Genomic DNA, 24,193 nt, shown 5'->3' with positions numbered 1-24,193 from the left:
TTCATTATCATATTTTACTTCAACACTTTCCTCCATCTCTTTTATTGTCTGCTTTTGTTGGATGTTGCATTTATATTTCAAGTGCAGCTTAAATACAGTTTTTGCATTATGACATAATATTTATTTCACAAGTTTTCATTGTTTTGTTGCCTTAATCATAAAACTTAACTGTTATTTCTCAAGTTTGAAATTTTCTTCAAAATCAAAAAGGATTATTAAATGAAAGAAATACTAGAAATGTCACTGTTCAAAGTCTTGCCAATATGCAGGTTTTTTGTTTTAAACAACCCTCTTGTCATTATTGTTATGACAAACTTAGGGATAATTGGTTTGATTTTAAGTTTAGAACAGCTCTTTCTCATACTGTTTAGTATAAATGTAATAGATGGAACTATAAGGCATTGTTAAAAATATATGTTTTAGAAAGCACTAATTTCATCTTTAGGCTTATATAATCTACAAGCACAAAAAAGAAAAACAGTTCAAACAAAAGGTATTTATGTCTGTTTTCTATATATTTTAGGTCAATATTCTATCCTTTTTTATCCAGTTTAATATATAAAATGTACATATATATTTCTATTTGCATTGGTAATTTATTAGCATAAATAACACTAATAATAATAATATCAGTTTGGTTTAGGAACAATTTCATAAATATAAGAAAGTCAATGGGAAATAAAAGTCAGTAAGATCACAGAATTCTCCCTAGTTTGTGGGATGGAGAAAACCTAGTCCATGTTAAATTATATAACTTTCTAAGTAGATAGCTTTAGGAGGAAAGATTATATAATTTTTATCCAAACTGGGACACTTTTGAGAGGGAAGGGGAGTGCTATCAACAACTGTACCAGTTAAACAGACATAAACTGGAGCTCTCCAAGGAAAATGAGGCATTTGTTACTATAGGCATGGCCACACTTTCAGGTTCCCTACACCAAATTTATTCACATTGGAACTTAACATCACAAGACTAGTTGGTGACCTGTGCAAATTAACTCCTTTCAATGAAATAGGAATATACTCATAAGAGTAACTGTCAAAGCCATATAATGTGTTCATTTTAAATTTTTTTATTTTAATTTTTGTTAATCCTTCACCTGAGGATATTTTTCTATTGATTTTTAGAGACAGTGGAAGGGAGAGGGAGAGACAGCGAGAGATAGAAACATCAATGTGAGAATGACACATCGATTGGTTGCCTCCTGCACATGCCCGACCAGGGCCAGGGATTGAGCCTGCAACATGCCCTTGACTGGAATCGAACCTGGGACCCTTCAGTCTACAGGCCAACACTCGATCCATTGAGCCAAACTGGCGAGGGCAGATTGTGTTCTTATGTGAATCATATGCAAAGTTGAAGTAATTCAGTAATAACCAAACTAAAATGTTAAATTATTCATTTAACTAGTGATACTCCTATATTATTGAATTTAAAAAAAAATATTATAACCATGAAATGTAGCATAAAAAGCATATTATCATAAATATGTAGAGTTTAAAGAAAAAAAATTAAATGTCACATATACACCACCTACCTTAAAGAATAGGACATTTCCCGTTTCTTTAAAGTCCCCTGTATTTCTTTCCCTGATGACATATCCCTACCTCTAAAATTAATGAATTCTTTGCTCTTTTCTCAAAACGTAAAAGACTGTAGATGGTTTAAACCCCAACTGTTATGCAATTTAATTCTATCTATTTCCTGTTTTAACATTGATAAAGTAAACATTTTATTGATTTTTAGAGAAATTATTTTTAAATTTACCCCAAATCTTAGCAGATTCTTTGCTCACTATTTCACCCTTTATCTCAGACATTCCTTCTAACATCTGTCTCCTTCTGAACTTTTTGAAGTTTCCTTAGTGATGACCAATCTGCAGTAAGTAGCTCTCTCAGCTTCAGTTTTATTTGAACAGGTCTTTATTTTGGTCTCATTCTTAAAAGATACTTTTGCTGGAATTATAATTATAGGCAAACATTTTCTTCCTATACTTCAAAGACATTATCACATTGTCTTCTGGCTTAATTACCTCCCTTTGTGGGTAATCCAGTCCTCCCTCTCCCACTTTAGTTGCTTTCAATATCTTCTCTTTATTATTAATATTTTGCTATTTCAATAAATATTTCTAGTTTATTTTTCTTATTTGAGGTTCATTAAGCCCCTGAATAAAGTAATTGGCATACTACATCTATTCTAAATTTTTTCCAACTATTATTTCTTTAAAGATTGCTTTTTTTCACATTTTCTCTAATTTTTACTTCCATAAATAGAAAATATGTGTGATAGATTTTCTCACTTTATCCTCTGTTTTTGACAGCTGCTCATATTTTTTATTTTTCTTCTCTTTCTATGCTGTAGCTTGGGTAATTTTCTGACATAACTCTTCTATTTTTTCTCATTTTTCAACTGTGTCTAATCTCATGGTTTTTGACCAGGGTAATTTTGCCCACCAGGTGACATTTGGCAATGTCTGGGGGAATTTTTATTTGTCATAGCCTGGAGATTGCTACTGGCATCTAATGAGTAGATACAAAAGATGCTGATTAACATCCCATAAAACAGTATATCTCTCACAAAGAAAGAATTATCTGGCCCAAATGGTCCACAGTGCTAAAGTTGGAAAAACATGACCTAGTCAGCGTTTTAATCTATTCATTGAGTTTTAAATTTTAAGTACTACATTTTTTATTTGTAAAAGTTCTATTTGATTTTTGTTTTAAATTGCCTGGTCAACTTTGATAATCTAATTCAGCACTATACTTTCAATACCCACATTAATCTTTAAATGTATTTGATCCATTATGATTCCAATAACTTCAGTGTTTATGGATTTGATTCTACACTTTGTTGTTTCATCTGACTCTTACTCATGTTGGGTTTTTACGTGTATTTTTAATGTAAGCTTAACTCCTTAGAACTTGACCTGTGAGGATTCTGTGTTAAAAGTAGTGTTACTCAGTGGACCAGAAATATTAGCATCATCTGTGAGCATTAGAAATGCAAAATTTCAGGCCCTGCCACAGATGTACTGATTAGAATACCTGGGGCTGGAGCCAGAGAATGTATTCTATCAATATTCCAAAGTGACCCTTATGCATTCTCAACCGAGCTCAAAAGGTTCGCCATCACTGGGCTAGAGCCAGAGAATGTATTCTATCCATATTCCAAAGTGACCCTTATGCATTCTCACGTTTGAAGACTTGAGAAGTACTGGTATAAAGTATTCCTCCAGAGAGGATTTTTGTTTCTTTCCTCAAGCACCTAGAAACATCACCAACCTAAGATCATTTTTTAAACTATATTTTTTAAGGCAAGAAGCATGGAAATAATGCCCAATCTAGTCCAAACTTATATGAGAATATAGGATTTTGACTAGGAGTTCTCTAAGATTTCCTCCTTTCTCTCTCTCTCTCTCTCTCTCTCTCTCTCTCCACCTCTCTCTCTCTGTCTCTCTCTCTCTCTCTGACTCTCTCTCTCTCTCTCTGTCTCTCTCTCTTCCCTCCCCCCCCCTACACAGAGCCAATGGTAGCTAGACTCTCTCTCTCTCTCTCTCACTCTCACTCTCTCTCTCCCCTACACAGAGCCAATGGTAGCCAGGTAAGCCTACTTCTGTGGAACAAATCTTATTCTCATTCATCCAGTGAGGGTAGGGATCTTGGCTTTAGTAGGACTATATTACCTCACCTCCCATTACACTTGGGCACAGACATCTAACTTGTGGCCCATTGAAAACCCACGCTCTGGTCTCTCGGAAACCCTTGCAGTAAATATTCCTACACTAGCTCACACCCATTCCTCCCACCTCCATGCCAGAATTCTACTTTCTTATCATTTCTACTCGTCACTGGTCTAATATCTCACGTTAAAAACTAAAGCAAAAATAAAATGAAGAATTTTTTGGATATTTTATCCAGTATTTTAAGTGTCTAAATCAGAAGTTTGTCTTCACACCTAGTCCATCATATTGTCCAAAACAGGAGTCCTCACTTGGTTTTTAAAATACTTACCCAAAATATTTGCATGATCTGAGTAAGTGTTAAAATGACCAGCCATCCAGACTGTGTACTGAATAGCAATATCTGCCGGTAGCCTGACAACAGAATCATCTCAGGTGCCCGGAGCTACTGTAGAAATGGCAGAGCAGGGGCGGCCTGTCAGTTAAAGATCTCAGCCAGGCAGAGAACTCAGAACAGTCATAAACACTGGCTCTCAAGCACATGCCTCCAGCAAACTCTGTTCCAATGCACAGAGCAACCGACAACAACTGCTTCTTCCCACCGGTTTTCAATAAATAGGTATCCTGCACCAGCAAGGGCTTTATATATTTTGGTAGGGCAATAAGAAAAAAATTATGTAATTCTCCAGGGGCCAACATAAAATATTCATTCTTTGAAAAGTTAGTTCCTGTTCAGGGTTGTTATATGAGTTCTCAGGATCGGTCAGGGTTTCTCCTCACATATTAAGTTTAGATAGAGTCCTCCAGGGAAAGAAATGTATGCAATTATAATCTTCAGTTAACCATCGGCTCGTGGTAACAGTATTTTATAGGTCCCCAGGCAAAATAAAGCGCAGCTGTTTGAATTAGTATTCCAATTCTCTGCTTCACTTTCATAAAGGAAACATTCAATATGCATAATGATCTTATAAAATGCAGGGAAAAAAGTGACAAAGTCAAGGGAAAGTAGCCTGGCAATGGAAGTTTTCTAGTTGTGGACTGTTAGAGAAATCCAAGGTGCATAATGACAGGACATTTTGTCGTTTTAACTAGACTACTCTCTCGTCCTTGCAGGAACATCTTATATAAGATTGAATCACCTGAAATTGTCAGTATTTGATGATTTTTTGTTTTTAATCCTCACCTGAGGATATTTTTCCATTAATTTTTAGAGAGAATAGAAGAGAGAGGGAAAGACAGAGAGAAATATGGATGTGAGAGAAACGTATCAATTGGTTGCCTCCGACAGGAGCCCCAACCAGGGCCTGGGAGGAGCCTGCAACTGAGGTACGTGCCCTTGACCGGAATTGAACCCCGGGCCCCTTCGGTCTCAGGCCGATGCTCTATCCACTGAGCAAAACTGGCTAGGGCAGTATTTGATGATGTTTGACCTTCAATCTTAGACATTCCATATGGTTCTGCCTAATATTTTATCTTCCCAGTTATAATTGATTCTTTCTTGCCTGGGACCTATGAAGTTGTGATGGAATGGGTAGAAGCTGTCCTATGGCCTAGTGGGTCGTAACAAGGCGGTCTGACAGAGATGCTAATAAGAAAGAAGAAAGTGAACTCTGCCTGGTTTTCTTTCAGGATCATCAGCAAAATTCTCTGTGGTGTCAAGTGTTTGGATGTTCACTCGTAACTATGCCTCTGATACTCTGTGGTTCTTTTCAGCCATGCAGCATTCTTCCGATTCATTTTTCTCCATTTGTGCTGTCTGTCTCTGTGATGTGAATCCATCCCTATCCATTCTGTCATGCCTCCATTTTTTGCTGCTTCTTCAGATTGCACTGAGCCGTAAGAGGTAAGCTCCATCAGAGGAGGAAAAATGTGACTTCCCTTTATGTCCAGGAAGCATCCTTTGTCCGTGGTATTCCATAACCCTGCTTCTAAAATTCATTCTTTCTGAACTACACTTTGAAAGATGCAAGAAAAATAATTCCCCACAGCCACACCCACACTAGAATGCCTTGAATATTTTCTACACATTCTGTGACGTCCGTGCTTGTTTCTAAGCATCTTCTGCAAGGATGCGCATTAAAGTCCTTAGCTTTGTACCTCAACATCTCCCTCAGTTGTCTGTATAGTAATATGCACACCACAGTGCCTGAGAAATTGATATTTCTTACTGCCATCTTGACAGTAGGATTCCCAAGCCTGTTTGCATCCACCAGGCTCGTGAGGATTATAATAATAGGCAATATCTGAATTACTCTGTGTCATCATCCCCTAAAGCAGACAGGGATATTTCCAAATGTTTTACTGGGTTTGGTAATTTACATGGATCAAATTCATCAGATAAGAACCAACCCTCCCCTTAATGTTGAGCTGTAGAGTTAATGGGAATTGTTTTCATATTGTTCTCAATTCCTTTCACAAACATAGATTAGGATTTCCTAGGGCTGATAACCAATAATATCTACATTTTATCATAAGTTTTTGAGAGCAGAGATTGAAAGTGCTTTTCATTCAAAACACCTTGACTTTCCTAAGCAAATAAAACCAATTTTTTTCTAAACAAGGCAAGCCAAGGTATATAGGAAGCCTCATGCAGCACGATTCGGGTTGTTTATTGATTTATTGTTAACCTCTCAGGCCATCTAACAGTTAAGGCAATTAAAGGATCCTCTGCCCAATACATTTGAGTTAGGCTAAATTTCTCCCTCGCTGATCCTGAAGAGCCAGGGTTCATAGCATAATGCTCTTTCTAGTAGTGTTGTTTCTATCTTCCTGTCACTAAACAATGAATCCCATTGCTTCTTATTGGGAACATGTCAAAATGGGTCAGGCTAAGAAGAAATTGCACCACTCGCCTTGCCCTACAGACTGGCACTCATATTTAGAGACAGATGTTCCAGCCTTTTCCAGAGACAGAGGACCATATCTGAGATCTTTAATAGAAGACATATTTAATACAAGAAAAGAGTGTAGATGTTCAGTCTGTATATTATGGCAGCACAATGTTTATAAGGTTTGATGCAGAAAGTCATTTGACCCTTGGCAATCTCAGGTCTGTGATCTGCTACCAAGTCTTGGCAACAACACAGTTGACGATGGATTCTCACCATTAGTGCTCATCTTGTATTCTGCCTTTTCACCTGAGTTTACTTTGTGTGTCCTGATAATTTATCCTATGCTTGGTAAAATTAAGTTTGTTTAGAAATATATTTCTTATTGGAATTCTTCTTGATGGCTTCACTGAAGTTGTAGACAATGAGAAAATACGGGCTAACTTTACTTGAATCATCCAGTGTGTTTGGATACTATCGTACTCAAAAGTATGAAGTAACCAGCCAAGGTATGAAGTAGCCTAATGGGGGATGGGATTAAGGAAGACTTCTTAAAGGAGGTAACTAAACTGAATCTTAAAAGTGGAAATTTGCCAGATGGAAAAGGGGTTTAAAGGCTCTGTGAGCCATGGGAACAACAAATGGAAAGGTATGAGATGTCATATTTGGGAGACTTACCAGTCTGATATAATTGGACGACAGAGTACTTGAGATAGGGATAGAAGGAGAGAGAAACCAAATGTCAAAGATTGGGTATCATTTTTATTTTATGATTGAGATAGGGGGAGTTGGTAATAGATTTTAAATGGGAAATGATGTGATCATGTATTTGTGTTTTAGACAATAACATTACTTGCCATTAATGTCCCACTTTTAAGCAATGACTTTCTACATTCTAGAAACCATCTTTTACCAAGATTCATATGAGTTTAAATTAAGACAATGTAGATACCAAAGAGGAACTAGCATAGACCTGGGCACCAGAGAGACCTGGGGTTGAATCTTCTGTTCATCCTTTCTCAGCTATATGATAATGGAAAAATCATACCATATTTTGAAAAATGAGAATATTATTTCTAGATCATAAAGAGTTATGATAATTAAGAATTACAATACACAAAAATTAATTAGCACGTAACTGATACTCTCAATAATATTAGCCCTTTTTTTGACATTATGGATCAATGCATAATAACACTATTGCTTGAAATGAAGAAAAAAGTTTCCATTTTAAAACCTGTGGTTACTAAGCAACCTATGGTTATTAGGTAATTCTGAGGTGATGGCTAATACTGTGATTTTTTTTTTAACTGGCCCAAGTTGCTTGAAGTGAAGAAAAAAGTTTCCATTTTAAAACCTGTGGTTACTAAGCAACCTATGGTTATTAGGTAATTCTGAGGTGATGGCTAATACTGTGATTTTTTTTTTTAACTGGCCCAAGTCAAAGTATGCATTCATTGTTGAAGTGTATATTTTTGCAACCTGTTGACCTTCTATGACAAAGTTAACACTCCTTCCTTTATTAAACTTTTTTTAGCTTGTTAAGAGGTCAGTAGATATCCAATCCTTACCAGTTTCTGGGTAGCAACTGAAAGTTGTTCTTTTATCTTTCTAGTAGTGTTGTTTCTATCTTCCTGTCACTAAACAATGAATCCCATTGCTTCTTATTGGGAACATGTCAAAATGGGTCAGGCTAAGAAGAAATTGCACCACTCGCCTTGCCCTACAGACTGGCACTCATATTTAGAGACAGATGTTCCAGCCTTTTCCAGAGACAGAGGACCATATCTGAGATCTTTAATAGAAGACATATTTAATACAAGAAAAGAGTGTAGATGTTCAGTCTGTATATTATGGCAGCACAATGTTTATAAGGTTTGATGCAGAAAGTCATTTGACCCTTGGCAATCTCAGGTCTGTGATCTGCTACCAAGTCTTGGCAACAACACAGTTGACGATGGATTCTCACCATTAGTGCTCATCTTGTATTCTGCCTTTTCACCTGAGTTTACTTTGTGTGTCCTGATAATTTATCCTATGCTTGGTAAAATTAAGTTTGTTTAGAAATATATTTCTTATTGGAATTCTTCTTGATGGCTTCATTGAAGTTGTAGACAATGAGAAAATACTTACTGGGCTAACTTACTTGAATCATCCAGTGTGTTTGGATACTATCGTACTCAAAAGTATGAAGTAACCAGCCAAGGTATGAAGTAGCCTAATGGGGGATGGGATTAAGGAAGACTTCTTAAAGGAGGTAACTAAATTGAATCTTAAAAGTGGAAATTTGCCAGATGGAAAAAGGGGTTTAAAGGCTCTGTGAGCCATGGGAACAACAAATGGAAAGGTATGAGATGTCATATTTGGGAGACTCAAAAGTCTGACATAATTGGGTGACAGAGTACTTGAGATAGGGATAGAAGGAGAGAGGAACCAAATATCAAAGATTGGGTATCGTTTTTATTTTATGATTGAGGTAGGGGGAGTTGGTAATAGATTTTAAATGGGAAATGATGTGATCATGTATTTGTGTTTTAGACAATAACATTACTTGCCATTAATGTCCCACTTTTAAGCAATGACTTTCTACATTCTAGAAACCATCTTTTACCAAGATTCATATGAGTTTAAATTAAGACAATGTAGATACCAAAGAGGAACTAGCATAGACCTGGGCACCAGAGAGACCTGGGGTTGAATCTTCTGTTCATCCTTTCTCAGCTATATGATAATGGAAAAATCATACCATATTTTGAAAAATGAGAATATTATTTCTAGATCATAAAGAGTTATGATAATTAAGAATTACAATACACAAAAATTAATTAGCACGTAACTGATACTCTCAATAATATTAGCCCTTTTTTTGACATTATGGATCAATGCATAATAACACTATTGCTTGAAATGAAGAAAAAAGTTTCCATTTTAAAACCTGTGGTTACTAAGCAACCTATGGTTATTAGGTAATTCTGAGGTGATGGCTAATACTGTGATTTTTTTTTTAACTGGCCCAAGTCAAAGCATGCATTCATTGTTGATGTGTATATTTTTGTAACCTGTTGACCTTCTATGACAAACTTAACACTCCTTCCTTTATTAAATTTTTTTTAGCTTGTTAAGAGGTCAGTAGATATCCAATCCTTACCAGTTTCTGGGTAGCAACTGAAAGTTGTTCTTTTATTTTTTCAGACACATCTTGACATGACAAGATGGAGCCACATGTTTAATTTTCTGAAATGCTCAGTTTTTTATTTATCAATGAAATAATTCCTCTTTATCAGACATTTTCAATTAAAGCTATGCCAGTTTAAATGGACTTTGGTCTGTTATTCATGACAAAGTGGGGGGAAAAAGACTAACTCAACAAAATCTAGTAAGCACTTCCTTTTCTTACTAGCCAACATGCTCAGAGCAGTTGTATTTTCCTGGAGTGTGTGGATGGTCATAGACAATAGATGATTGCTGGAACAAAATCACTACTGGCACCCTTGATTAGATAAGACTAGTTCTAGAAATTGAATATTTGTTTGCTTCATGTCAAAATGTTAGGTTTAAAAAAGCTGCATATTTAAAACCTTATTAAAATGTATTTCACTTTCATATTCAAATCCCAGCCACCTCCTAAATATGCAAAGAGAATCATGAAATTACTTGAGATTCTGCAAAAGGGGAAAAATAAACACAGAAACCTACTTTAAATGTCTAATTCTTCAATATCCAAATGTGCCTTCAGGGATTCATTTTCCAGATTTCCCACTAATGTGTTAGCCACACTAATGCTACCCTGGGAAATACAGCTCAACCAAATAAAAAACTCAAATAAACTAAGAGTACATAGTAATTCCCTTAAGGTCAACTTATCATTCATTAATCCCACATTGGTCATTCACTCAGGAAGCCCCTGTGGTAGCCAGAGCAGCACTGTTCCTGGAATGCGCCCGATTCGTTCACCGCTGCAACCGTGGCAACTGGCCCGAGTGGATGAAAGGCCACCACGTGAATATCACCAAGAAAGGCCTGTCCAGGGGCCGGTCTCCCATCGTGGGCAACAAGCGGAACCAGAAGCTGCAGTGGAACGCTGCCAAGCTCTTCTACCAATGGGGAGACGTGAGCTTTTCATTTTCTTCCATAAAAATCAGGGTGCTTGAGTGAAGTGAAGACGTTTTGTGTGTTTGTTTGTCTGGGAGACAATGCATTGAGTATCTGTTCTATGCCAGGCACTGAACTAAACAGTTTAGGGGAAAATAATCTTAATTCATTGAATGCTCCCAATACGTCTATGAAGTTAGACATTATTATTCCTCTGTCTCCTTCCCTGGTCCTCTGCTTCCTTCCTGCCTATAGACGTGTTTTCCCAGGATAGCTTGTAATTTCTTTCTGTGTAATTTCCCCCAGGGTTACATGTATTCCTGTGTTTTTAACTATTAACTCGGTGGCAGCAGCACACACTTCTCTATCCATAACACTTCAGATCCCAGGCCAGTATTGTCAACTGCACGCTGGGCTTCCTCTCAATACTCATCTGACCAAAATAAAACTGTTCTTCCCATATAAGAACACCCCCGTCGGCAACCCCTCCTAAAATTTCTATTTTTATTAACGATTGCACCATCATCTAAAATGGCAGCCTGTGAACATATTCCAAACCTCCTTCCCTTATTGATTCCACCCCCTTCACATCACTGATGCCCCTTGAGGCTGGATGACTAAAGCATTTTCCCATTTGGTCTCCTCCCCAAGTCCTACACACTGCTAGTAAAATGATCTCCCTAAGGCTTAGCCCATCTAAAAGCAGAACATTCATACTTATCTGCCAGCCTCCAGACTTGCCCCCTCCAATTCATTCTCCAAACTGCTGTCAGAGGGATTAGATGAAAATGCAAATCAGATGGTGCTTCCTACCCACTTGTAATGCTTCAATGGCCCTTCTTTTCTCTGGGGATGAAGCCCAAATTGCTTAGCCCGGCATCACTGTTCTCTCCACAACCTTTGTTCAAATCATATCAAGATTATGGATGAGGAAGGCAAATGAACTACTCTAAAGAATATTTATCTTAATCCTTTGCATCTAAGAGGTGTGTGATAATAATAAGTTGTTACATTAATTTTTTTATTTCTATTGAATTCAGAGAAGAAGGGGAGGGAGGGAGGGAGAGAGAGAGAAACATCAATGATGATAGAGAATCAACGATTGGCTGCCTTCTGTACACCCCACACTGGGGATCGAGCCCATAACTCAGGCGTGTGCCCTGACTGGGAATCGAACCATGACCTCCTGGTCCATAGGTCAACACTCAACCACTGAGCCATGCCAGCTGGGCTGTTACATTAATTTTTGAAAGCAGGCTACATGGTTTGTCTTTGAATTTCTAGGCAAGTGGGGCAGTATCCCTCGAATGACTGATAAGGTTTCTCCCCCACTCAGAAACTACCTTTCATCATCCTTCAGAATGTAAAATGAAGTTAAGCTTCAAGAACTGCTTACCTTTCCAGCCTTCCTGCACATTAATTCCTCTTACAAAACTGTGCTTCAACCAGGTGGCTTATTTGTCAGTCTCTGAACACATCAGTTTAGTTCCCTGAATATGGATCTTTTGGAACTCTCTATTTGGACTATCCACTCGTTCCCTTCCCCATCCCCCAAAACACCAATTCTTCACAAATCTATTGCAATGAGACTTTCCATGATTCTCTGAACTGAATCCAAGCTCTCCATCTTCTGAACTAATGAAGTCTTTTCACTACTTAATCTGTTATTTCGGTATATTATTACCTCCCCAATAGACCAAGCATGTCAAACTCAAAGGCTAACACAGGCCAAATAAACAAAGTTTAAGTTTATGTGGGCTGCAAAAAAACAAAAGCTTCAATTTTCATAGCAACATAGGTTTATTTAGAAAAGTATAGCATAAGAAAAAAGAACAAGAGCAATGATAAAATTAATGTTTTCTTCTTGACACATAGCATCCCTTCTCTGCTACTATCTTTCCTACTTCTGGGGAAAGCTTGTTTGCAGTGATTCCTTTCAAAACTGACCCAAGGTGAATGTCAGTAATTCTGGATCTGACAGGAGACTTAATTTCCCTTCATAATTATAAATAACTGCTCACACTGTTATATTGAGTGGGCCGCGAGTTTGACATGCTTGCCAATAGACTATAAGCTCGGTGAGGGAAAGAGCAAAAGACATTGAATCAAACACCCTGTCTTGTGTTTGAATCGCAGTTCACAGCTTGCTAAGTAACCCTGAGCAAATCTTTCAATCTGTCTAACCTTCCAATTCCCAAACATTGATCCTTCTGTATGAAGGCATTTAGTATTACCCCAGAGAAGTTCATTTTTTAGCAACCCTTTAACTTTTGGGAGCTGTGGGTTTAACTTACACCATTTATTTTCACATCCTGGGAGGATTGATATGGAATCTTTCCCCTTTGGACCTCACTATTCAGCTTGTGGGCTCCATTCTAGACTCACGTTGCATGCACCCACCTTTGGAGGGATCTCCAAAGTAGTAACATCAGGACAAAGATTTTTGTTGAGGTGGGGTTTTTTGTTTTTATTGTTTTCTTTGCTTAAAACATCCCAGGCTAGTGGCTAAAATTTTAGGATCCTGTGATATCTGTTTACATGGCTTGCTTTCTTTTCATGTGGTTTTTCTTATTCCTCTCTTAATTACAGAGTTTGAGGAGACCTTTTTGTTTCCAAAGAGTCAAGATACTCAAGCAGCTTGCATTTTTATTTAAAGAATTCCGGACATACCTTTGTATGCCAGTTTCCACTAGTGGGTGTAATTTCTTGTATGTCCAGAATTTAGTAACTTTTCTAATTATTTGAAAAGAATGTTACAAGAAGAAAGGAAAGATTTAGCTGGAATTTTAGTCTTACTAGTACACAGAGTAATCCACCTGTCAAACTCCAAGCTCATTTTAGCTATTTCCCTAACTTTTCTTCCTGGGCTTGTGTTCCTTCCACTGTTGCATACGGTATATAATTGGAATATAAAATAAATTAGATAAAGGTAGTTTATTTTTTCTCTTCTTAGGGAAAATTCCTTAATTATTAGTTCCATTAATACCTTATTTAAAAAAAACACAATATTGCCCATGTGCTGAGTTATTAAAAGTTATATTTCCAATAGTGATGTTGGGTATTAATTCAGAGTATCATGGAGGAGGGAACAAATTCTATAAAAAAGACAATCAGTGCATACATAATGGCAGATAAAAATAAAATTGCAGTACCAGAATTCTTGCCAACCTCCAAACTCATTAGCATGACAATGACATTCTCATAAAATAGCATGATCAGGAGTACTCTGAGGAAGGGTGACTTCTTATTTTTACTGCAACAAAATCTTCCATGAAAGACTGCAATACACCCGTATATGAGACCTATAAAATAAATGACCCTTAGGTAAATGAAAATATTTTCACTGAGTAAATGGGAAAAAAAATTCTATGAGTATACCAAAGTATCATCCTAGTTCCTGCAAGTATTTAGTCTGAATGACCGTGGAGATAGCATCAGCGCCTTCCATCTCTGGGTTTCCACATTAGAAAACCTGGTGGTAGCAACACTATGGCAAACAGGGGAGGCTTATGCTGGAGGAACTTCCCACTCCTTTGTTGTTTATGTCCTCTGTATGTGACAGCCTACTTTACAGTCTAATCTACTTCGTGCTGTTTCTTTTTCCCCCTCCATGGTAGGCAATTGGCATCCGATTGAATGAGCTGTGCCACGGGGAAAGTGAGAGCCCAGCCAACCTGCTGGGTCTTATTTATGATGAGGAGACCAAGAGGAGACTGAGAAAGGAGGATGAGGAGGAAGACTTTTTAGATGACAGTAAGGAGACTCCCTTTACTACAAGAGCCCCTGCTTGTAAGAACCTCTGCTTTAGGAGCACTTAATATTTCTCTTTCCTCTTCCATATTCTTACCACCTTCCCATGTCTCCCCACTGCGCCTTTCCCCCTATTCCCTGTGTATGGATGTAAAGCATGTGCATAAAGCCACACAGAGGAGAGGGCAAGAACCGGAAAGAAGAGACTAGAAGAGACTATAGACAGGGGCAAAGAGTTGCAGGCCATCTGGAACTTCCATCGCTTTGTAGTCTCTGACTCATATTATTACACAAAGATTCGTATTAGGCTTCTCTGAGAAAATTAAGCTGTGGAATATTACTGTCTCAAGGGGAGTTTGGTCAGATTTTGTATTTTATTATTGCTTTTGGAGATTAAAAAATAAAATAAAAGTTATACCAAACAAAATTGAACATGACATACTTTCCAGATCACTAACATATTGTAATTTTTAATCAGAGTATAATGCAGCATTTGACATTAAATTGAATTATTAAAAGATTCACATTGTTAGAACTATGAATATCTTCTACACTGTAGTGATGTATTAAAATTATAATTGAGTTCTATCATAGAAAAATAGAGGCAAAGATTGCTGTACATCTCTCTCCAGAACCATTTTGTGCACATATGTGTTCTATGCCATATGAGCTTGTATGTATGTGCACCACTGCCTTTTATCGATCATAAAATTCCAATGTGATCATGGAATCAGTATCATTATTTGAAGACAATGAGGCCTCTTCCTCTTGACCCTCCCTAGTGGGTTGAAACTCAAACTCCCTGATTATGTCTTAAGGGTTGTCCCTCGTTAGGTGATGCCAAACCTACTACATCCTTGTAGTCATAGAATATAAAGACTATATGTCATGGCTAGACTGTAACATTAGACAGAACTGAATAATAATAAAAAACATATTGTCTTCTTTTTCACTTTTATATCAAAGATTTTTAAAAATAATTTTAAGACATTTTGCTCTTTCTCAGCCCTCAAATGAGAGATATCAAAGATTTTTAAAAATAATTTTAAGACATTTTGCTCTTTCTCAGCCCTTATCAAATGAGAGAAAATTTCTTGACTTAGTTGTTGACAAAACACCAAATTCTGACATCAGTCTTTCAGTCTAATGGTGATAGTTGCCCCAATGATTTCATTAAGTTCATAGTAGTCTAGCCTCTCCTAGAATGACTCATGGAACTGGGTCTGATTTGTAGAAGGCCTTTAGGAGTATGCAATAATCACAGAACCTATTGAAGGCCTGCCAGAAGACATCCCTAAACTGCCCTGGATCTCTCAGGGGTCATTCAGAACAGCGAAGAGCCAAGGCAACATCAGGTGGACATATCCTCATAGACCAAAATGACCTTGAATCTTCATGAGACCACCTAAGTACCATTTACCAGTATGTTATACCTGGTATATTAGCTTTTCTGTGAGCTTATGCATCACTCAGTCCTTGTTCATTGTAACAGAACATTTGAGATGATAGTTATGTGAGGCCTTGGACTAAGACCAAGCTCATTGTGTATAGGACAGACAAGAAGAATCTAGATGAAAACTCAGAAGTAAAAGGACAGATCCATAAGTTTATACTAAATATCTAGTCTTTAATTATTTTTAAAAAACCATTACACATCCAGGTAATTTCTAGAGTCATGTAGCCTCCATCAAACATAGATTGGAATGTCTGGTTTCATTGAACATTCAAGTCAATACATAGCTCATCCTGCATTTAAAAGATAATCATGGTGCATACACATATCAGTCTGGAAATTCTAAAGGAGTTTGTCTCTTACATTTTTAAAAAGAGGCATTGTGCCCGGCCAGCATGTCTCAGTGGTTGAGCATCGACATGAACTGGGATGTAACAGTCTAATTCTAGGTCAGGACACATGCCCGGTTTGTGGGCTCAATCCCCAGTGTGGGGTGTGAAGGAGGCGGCCAATCGGTGGTTCTTTCTCATCATTAATGTTTCTGTCTCTCTCTCCCTCTCCCTTCCTCTCTCAAATCAATGAAAATATATTTTTTTTAAAAAGAAAGGTGCTTTGCTTAAAATAAATAAATAAATAAAATTAAAAGAGGCAATATTCCCCAGCCACATGCTACCTTTGGAGAGAAAATACTGGTCTTCATGAGGAAACAATAGCCAGTTATCTTCAGAAAGACCATAATTTCCTCCTACTGTCAGTATATACCATGAAGTATATATTATATTCAATTAAGAAAGCCTACTACATGGGAAATATTTTAGAGGTATTTTTAGCAATGTTGCTATGCAATGATATTGCTTGCTCAATGATTTAATTCATTCAAAATAGATAACCAGGGCATGTGCCCTGATCGGGAATTGAACCGTGACCTTCTGGTTCATAGGTTGACGCTCAACCACTGAGCCATGCTGGCTGGGTGATAACTGCTTCCTTTTATGAGAGACAGAACTCTGCATAGCTTTGGTCTTCTTTTTAAGTAATCAGTGTATTTCTGCTTGATTTGTGATGATATGTATCTGAGAGTTTTAAATCCTGAGAATTTAAAAAGTCTCTATGGTACCAATTTGGACATTATCTGCCTTTAGAGAAAAATCCATTACTTGAACTATGGTGAATGCAATGTTTTGCTCATTTAAAGATCAGTATGCTTTGGAGCAAAGGAGGATATTTGCATACTTTTAGTGTAGCTATACTTTAATATGACAGGCTAACTTGCATCAATTGGATGAGAGAGGTGATCAAGCATGTCTTATCAATGCTACAGAAACATATCTAGCCCTGAACTGAACCAACTTCACTGTCCTCAGAATATCAAGAGAGATGTCTCTGATAAAATGAATCAGCAAGACCTTTAGTTTCAAATCGACTCCACCGCCATGTATATAGTCTAAATCTGATTGAATAGCGATATGAAAATCTTTCAAAACTGCTTTCCCATTTCTGTTTTCATCAAAAGGCTGCATTTTGTTACTCTACGAGGCAGTAAGGAGAATAATTTAGTTCTTGATTGCTATTTTAATACTGGGCACTTGTTATAGAATTACAAGCTGGAAAAAGAGAGAGGTCTGTTAATGTACAGATTGTGGTAAAGGGAATAGGTAAATTGAACATGTATAGGTAACATTCTCATACGCACTTTCATTTTGGACATGTTTAGGTAACGTTCTCATATGCAATTTGATTTTACACATGTGTAGCTGTTTCCATTAAACCACGCCTCTCTGTATTTTAGTTTGTGGACTCATGAAAGAACTCTCATTCCACAGGTACTGTGAACCCCTCTAAATGCGGCTGCCCCTTTGCTTTGAAGATGGCAGCATGCCAGCTGCTGCTGGAGATTACCACCTTCCTGCGAGAGACCTTTTCTTGCCTGCCCAGACCACGCACTGAGCCTCTGGTGGTAAGAAAAGCATGCATGTTAACAACCAGGCTACTTGGAGAGAGTAAGACATGTAACCAGGTTCTGAGTATGCACATTTTCTTCAAATGCCCGATGGCCAAATGTATGATATAATTCAAAATTCAACCAAGAGGTTTTCTTTGTTTTTAAATTAAATTTATTGGGGTGACATTGGTCGACATGAACATATAGGTTTCAGGTGTGGGTTTCTATGTTACAAGATCTGTATATTACATCATGTGCCCATACAAGATCTGTATACTGTACCATGTGCCCACCACCCAAAGTCAAATCTTCTCATGTAACCATATATGAAGACCCCCTTCTCCCCCCCCACCCTCTTCCTTCTGGCAACCACCATACTGCTGTTTGTGTTCATAGGTTTCAGTTTTGATTCCCACATATGAATGAAATCATATGGTTCTTAGCTTTTTCTAACTGACTTATTTCACTTAGCATTATGTTCTCAAGGTCCATTCATGTTGTTGCAAATGGCGCTACTTCCTCCTTTCTTATGGCTGAGTAGTATTCTATTGTGTATATGTACCACATCTTCTTATCCAGCCCTCTATCGTAGGACACTTTGGTTGCTTCCATGTCTTGACCACCGTGAGTAATGCTGCAATGAACAAAGGGGTGCATATATCTTTGCAAATACATGCTTTCAAGTTTTCCGGGTATATTCTGAGGAGAGGGATTGCTGGGTCATATGGTAGCTCTATTCTTAATTTTTTGAGGAATCACCAGACTGCTTTCCATAGTGGTTGTACCAGTCTACATTCCCACCAGCAGTGAATGAGGGTTCTCTTTTTCCACAACCTCTCTAACACTTGTTATTGCTTGTCTTGTTAATAATGGCTACTCTAACAGGTGTGAGGTGGTATCTCATTGTAGATTTTCATATATAAAAATAAAATTTGCTCTATTAAAAAATAACTCTCAAGTTGACCTTGAAATCCCAAAAGATAGCACCACTGGGAAAACTGTTTGATTACTGTCAGTAATGCTACAATGTCTAAGAATGTGTAGGTTCCTTTACACCACAAGCTGTGAGGAGTTTTCTGGCCATCATTTTTTAGAAATCCCTGACAGATTTGTTAATACCTACTGCTCATAAATCCATATAGAAGTGTGCTTCCAGTGAGTTTTCTTATTTAAATTATAGGCAAAAGACTTCTTCACCGGCCAGTGTGGCTCAGTAGTTGAATGTCCACCTATGAACTGGGAGGTCATGGATCAATATTTGGTCAGGGCACATGCCTGGGTTGTGGGCTTGATCCCCAGTTTGGGGCGTGCAGAAGGCAGCTGATCAATGATTTTCTCATCATTGATGTTTCTATCTCTCTCTCCCTCTCTCTTCCTTTCTGAAATCAATAAAAATATATTTTTTTAAAAAGTCTTCTTTTAGCATTTAGCATCTAAACATCCCCAAACATATATTTTATTCCTGCAGCATTTCTTATGGATGGGCAGAAAAAGACAACTACACACACACACACACGCACACACAGAGACACACATATAAAAACATATACTAAAACACACAGGCACACACACACTCTTGTACCATCAGGGCCTGTTTTTTTTTAAAAAATAAAAACACTGTGTAATAGCTAGAGTCTTGAGAGAGCATATAGGACAAGGACACACCTCAGAGCCGATTGTTTTGGGCCCTTAGTTCTCTAATAGGCACTGAGTCTCCAGTGGTTCTTTCAATGTAGGCGTCATCCAGCCAGAGCTGAGGAACTAGACAAGTTCTTTTCTTCCCTTTACACAAGGCTCACACTACTCTACCAGAAAAAGTGTTGCACTAACAGTCTATGTCAGTGGTTCTCAACCTTCCTAATGCCGCGACCCTTTAATACAGTTCCTCATGTTGTGGTGACTCCCAATTTCATTGTTACAGATTGAACATAATTAAAGCATAGTGATTAATCACAAAAACAATATGTAATTAATGTGTTTTCTCATTTAAGCAAATTTTATAATCTACCAGCTCTCCCAATATTTCAACCGAATGCAGCATGAGCAAGGCCATACTCTAATCCTGGTGGGGCCAAAAGAATTTCTGCTCTGGGATTCCTGAGTGGTGCCTCTCTCTCTGGTCTTCCATGTCTGCAAACCCTGTTTCCTCACACTAACACATAAAATGGAAGGCCATACTCTAATCCTGGTGGGGCCAAAAGAATTTCTGCTCTGGGATTCCTGAGAAGTGCCTCTCTCTCTCTGGTCTTCCATGTCTGCAAACCTTGTTTCCTCACACTAACACATAAAATGGATATTTTCAAGTTGGAAACATGTCTGGGCAAAATGTATGTTTGTAAGAGAAACATATCCACATTTGGAATGTGAAACTACATGATTTGGATATTGAAAAAAACAGTTTTTCTACTGTTCTTACTTAATTTTATGTTAACCTGGGCCTCTAATTTTCTGAATTAACTTTACTATTATATTGAAACTACTCTATAAAATCGAATCAAGACCACCATTTAACACATATGTGTAGTTCAAAATCAAGTATGATAAAATATCTGGTCTGTAAGAATCTGTCAGTGTTATCAACATTCTGATTATACTGGTCTTCATGAAAGCACAGTAGTGTATCTATTTTTTTTTAAATCCTCACCTGAGGATATTTTCCCATTGATTTTAGAGAAAGTGTAAGAGAGAGGGAAAGACAGAGAGAAACATCGATGTTAGAGAAACACACTGATTGATTGCCTCCTGCATGGGCCTGGGCCGGGGAGCAGCCTGCAACCGAGGTACGTGCCCTTGACCAAAATTGAACCCAAGACTCTTTGGTCCACAGGCGGACACTCTCCACTGAGCCAAACTGGCTTGGGCAGCAGTGTATCTATTTTTAAGTTTTCAGATTTTTATTGGCCACCATTTTGACCTGTTGGGATTTAAAAAGAGAACCTTAAAGTTTGATTCCATTGTTTTTGTTTTCCTTCCAATTTCTATAAAGCTATCATTTAATGACCCTTATTATTACAACAAATTTATTTTTTAATCAGTCACATCTTTTAAAAATTACTGTATAACTGGCAGGCCAGTAGGAAATGCCAAGAAATTAATTTAAAACAGAGCCTGCAGTCATTCAGGCAATGAGAGGAAAGTTTTCACTGCTATATTGCCTTTAGCAAGGTCTCAGAGATCTTTTATTCATTATATTGGGATTTTCACTGTCAAGTGTAGTTTTATGTATTTTGGGAGGATATGACCTTGATAAGATAAACGAGAAAGAAGCTTTTTTCATGCATAATTGATTTAAATATAGTTGATGGTAAAAACAAAAACAAAAACCACCTCAAATTACGTTCTAACCTACCATAGAAAAAGCAATGAGTATCATAAAACTATCTTACCAACACAGATGCTGAAAATGCTTGAAATTATTTTTTAAGAAATTATATTAATAGTGAATCTATCAGGCTAAGCATAAATACCACCAAAGTGAAATATTCTAAAGTTTTAACAAAACATTTGCTGCAAGGGTATTTGTAGATCTTCGGAATGTTTTATTAGTTTAGTAACATTTTTAATAGCAGTAAAAATAAATAGCTACCATAACAAAGAATAATAAAAGAATAACACAGTAAAATAATAACATTAAAAGCCAAAAATATTCAATACTCTGAAGCTTGGAGATGGGAGATCAGGAACATAAACTTTCTACCAAGAAGAAAAGAATGTCTAATAGAAATACCCTAAAACAGATTTCACTGTGAAATATTTATTTGACAAAGTCTTAGTTATATCCAAAATGTGGGAGAGAAAGCAAAAGAACCTTAAATACAATAATGAAAATAAAACTTAATTTGTTTAACCACACTTATTTCTTAGATAGGGTCAGGAAGTCCCAGTAGGCCCTTACGGCATTGGTGGGTAATAAAGTTCAAGGAAAAGGAAAAACGGTATCAAAAGGTATTAAAATGTGCTAAAAATATATTTTTGCCAACTTAACAATTTTTTTTCTAGATAAATCCCTAGATGCAACTTAATGTGCTTTTTTTTCCATAAAGTAACTCTTCTTGATAGCATTTTAGTCACTTTTTATTAACCATGCAAATAAATGTCTTTAAAAGAGAAAAAGCAGCATTTTTACAAGATTTATAATATAAAGAGCATAATAATCAAAATGTTCTCTAAATATTGACTTCCAAACCTGAAAACAATAAACAAATATTTTTAAAGGAATTCTGTGTGTAAAATTGTTGATCTATTAAAATATTTCCCAATGGAGTTAAGTTTGAGGATTAAGTAAAGTTAGCTCAGCAAATAAGTGGGTAAAGGAAATTCAGGTTTAAGAAATCTCATGTGTGAGGGCCAGAAGCACAAAACAGGATCATACACTGGCAGAATTTCTCTCTCCCTTTGAGGCACAGCTCAATATAAGGGGTTCCTTATTTGCTGAGCTAACTTTACTTAATCCTCAAACTTAACTCCAGCATTTCCTCTGTATTTGTTTTTTATTTCTGCTATAACAAACTACCACAATTTCGGTTGTTTAAAATAGTCGAATATATAATCTTATAGTTCTGGAGATCAGAAGTTTTACACAGGTCTAACCAGATGAAAATCAAGGTGTTAGCAAGGCCACACGCCTGCCTTTCTGGGGCTCCAGGGAAGAGTCTGTTTCCTTGATCTCATTCCATCTTTCAGAGGCCACACATTCTTAGCTCATTGCCTCTTCCCCATCTTCAAAGCCAGCAATTTAACATCTCTGTCACCCTTCTTCCACAGTTAAATCTTCCTCTGACCACAGCCTGGAAAAGCTCCCCACTTTTAAATATTTGTGCAATCAGGTTAAGCCTTCCTCTTCCAGGATAATCTTCCATCTTAATCACAGGTGCAGAGTCCCTGTTGCAATATAAAGTGACATGTTCACCAGGTTCCAGGGACTAAGGCAGCGGTTCTCAACCTATGGGTCGCGACCCCTTTGGGGATAGAACAACCCTTTCACAGGGGTCGCCTAAGACCATTGGAAAACACATATATAATTACATATTGTTTTGTGATTAATCACTATGCTTTAATTATGTTCAATTTGTAACAATGAATTGGGGGTCACCACAACATGAGGAACTGTATTAAAGGGTCGCGGCATTAGGAAGGTTGAGAACCACTGGACTAAGGCATGAACATCTCTGGAAGGTCATTGTTCTGCCAACCACGACCTCCAAGCATGAGTTCTAAGCTCCTACTCTGTCTCTCAGCCTTGGAATTTATCACTTGTTTGCCTCCTCACTCTCTACCTTGGGATTCTGACTTTCTTTAGGACAAGAACGACTTCTTTTTATCACCCAGTACTAACACATTTATACTCAATGCATAATTATTTAGTAAACAGGTAAATACCAATTTCAGTTAAAACCATGCACAAAGAATTAGAAGGTAAGTTTGTTCTAAATTTGGAATGAGGTCTGTGCTTTGGAAGGTGAGGCATGTGAGAAAAAGTGAAAAACTGAGTTAGGGAAGTCTTTTGTTTTTGTTTTTTAAACTCAATGAATATCATTATGGCTACAGTCTACAATTTGCATTAGGTAAAGGTAAATGGGGCTGTTTAAATGCAATTCTATGCAATTCAAAATGGAGGGAGGTTTGCCAGGAGACCACTGCAGTGCTGGGAGTTGCCAGCATTCATGTGCTCCCTGCTGACATTTCAGGACCTGGAGAGCTGCAGGCTTCGTTTGGATCCTGAGTTGGACCGACACAGATATGAAAGGAAGATCAGCTTTGCCGGGGTCCTGGATGAAAATGAAGACTCAAAGGATTCCCTCCACAGTAGTAGCCACACCCTCAAATCCGACGCAGGTGGTGAGGAGAAGAAAGGTATGGAAAAGCAAGGATTGTTTCATGTTTCAGGGTTTCTTGTAGAATATTTGGTCTGGGGTCTAACCTACAGAATTGTTTACCCAAAGACGTCCAAGACTGTTGGCTCCATACAGTACTGTGTCATCCAATGAGGTAGGAAACCATTCTGGTTGGGAGTTGGACTCTTCAGTCAGAGAGGCTCAGGTTCTAATTCCAGCTCAGCAGCTCTCCGTATTTCATTGAATCCAAGATGCCATCATTCACACGATGAAACATTACTTTACATACCAATAGAAAGGAAAAATATTCCCATTCAGCTCTTACACGATACTTTCTTATTGCTTGGTTTGTGTTTCATTCTTATCGAAATAGAATTTCAGACTTAATTAGATGTAAAATTTTATTTTCAGTATATATCATTCTTGTGCAGCCAAAAAAAGGTAAACCTTTAAGCTGGTTAAAGGGTTTCTAAACTATCCTCAATTCAGAGTTCAAATTTCTTTTTTGTTATATGTATATATTTCTTTATTGACTTCAGAGAGGAAGGGAGAAGGAGAGAGAGATAGAAACATCAATGATGAGAGAGAATCATTGATTGGCTGCCTCCTGCACA

At 37.3% G+C, this 24,193-nt stretch overlaps 1 protein-coding gene across 10 annotated transcripts in view; it reads left to right on the top strand.

Annotated features, from left to right (window-relative positions):
* The window catches only part of UNC80 (unc-80 homolog (C. elegans)), a 176,271-nt gene that overhangs the window by 66,293 nt on the left and 85,785 nt on the right, over positions 1 to 24,193 (top strand). For 6 of the 10 annotated variants that reach the window (XM_014546049.1, XM_014546048.1, XM_014546053.1 and 3 more), the window contains exons 23-26: positions 10,406 to 10,618; positions 14,218 to 14,389; positions 17,627 to 17,760; positions 23,433 to 23,598. In XM_014546049.1, the coding sequence (XP_014401535.1) occupies positions 10,406 to 10,618; positions 14,218 to 14,389; positions 17,627 to 17,760; positions 23,433 to 23,598 (685 nt within the window). The remainder of the gene's footprint in view (positions 1 to 10,405; positions 10,619 to 14,217; positions 14,390 to 17,626; positions 17,761 to 23,432; positions 23,599 to 24,193) is intronic. The other 4 variants (XM_005874189.2, XM_014546052.1, XM_005874188.2 and 1 more) reach the window with 1 other exon arrangement.

This window comes from Myotis brandtii, unplaced genomic scaffold, assembly GCF_000412655.1.
Source record: "Myotis brandtii unplaced genomic scaffold, ASM41265v1 scaffold43, whole genome shotgun sequence".
Taxonomy (NCBI): Eukaryota; Metazoa; Chordata; class Mammalia; order Chiroptera; family Vespertilionidae; genus Myotis; species Myotis brandtii.
Note: the sequence above shows the minus strand (reverse complement) of the source record. Positions and strands in the feature narration are given on the sequence as shown.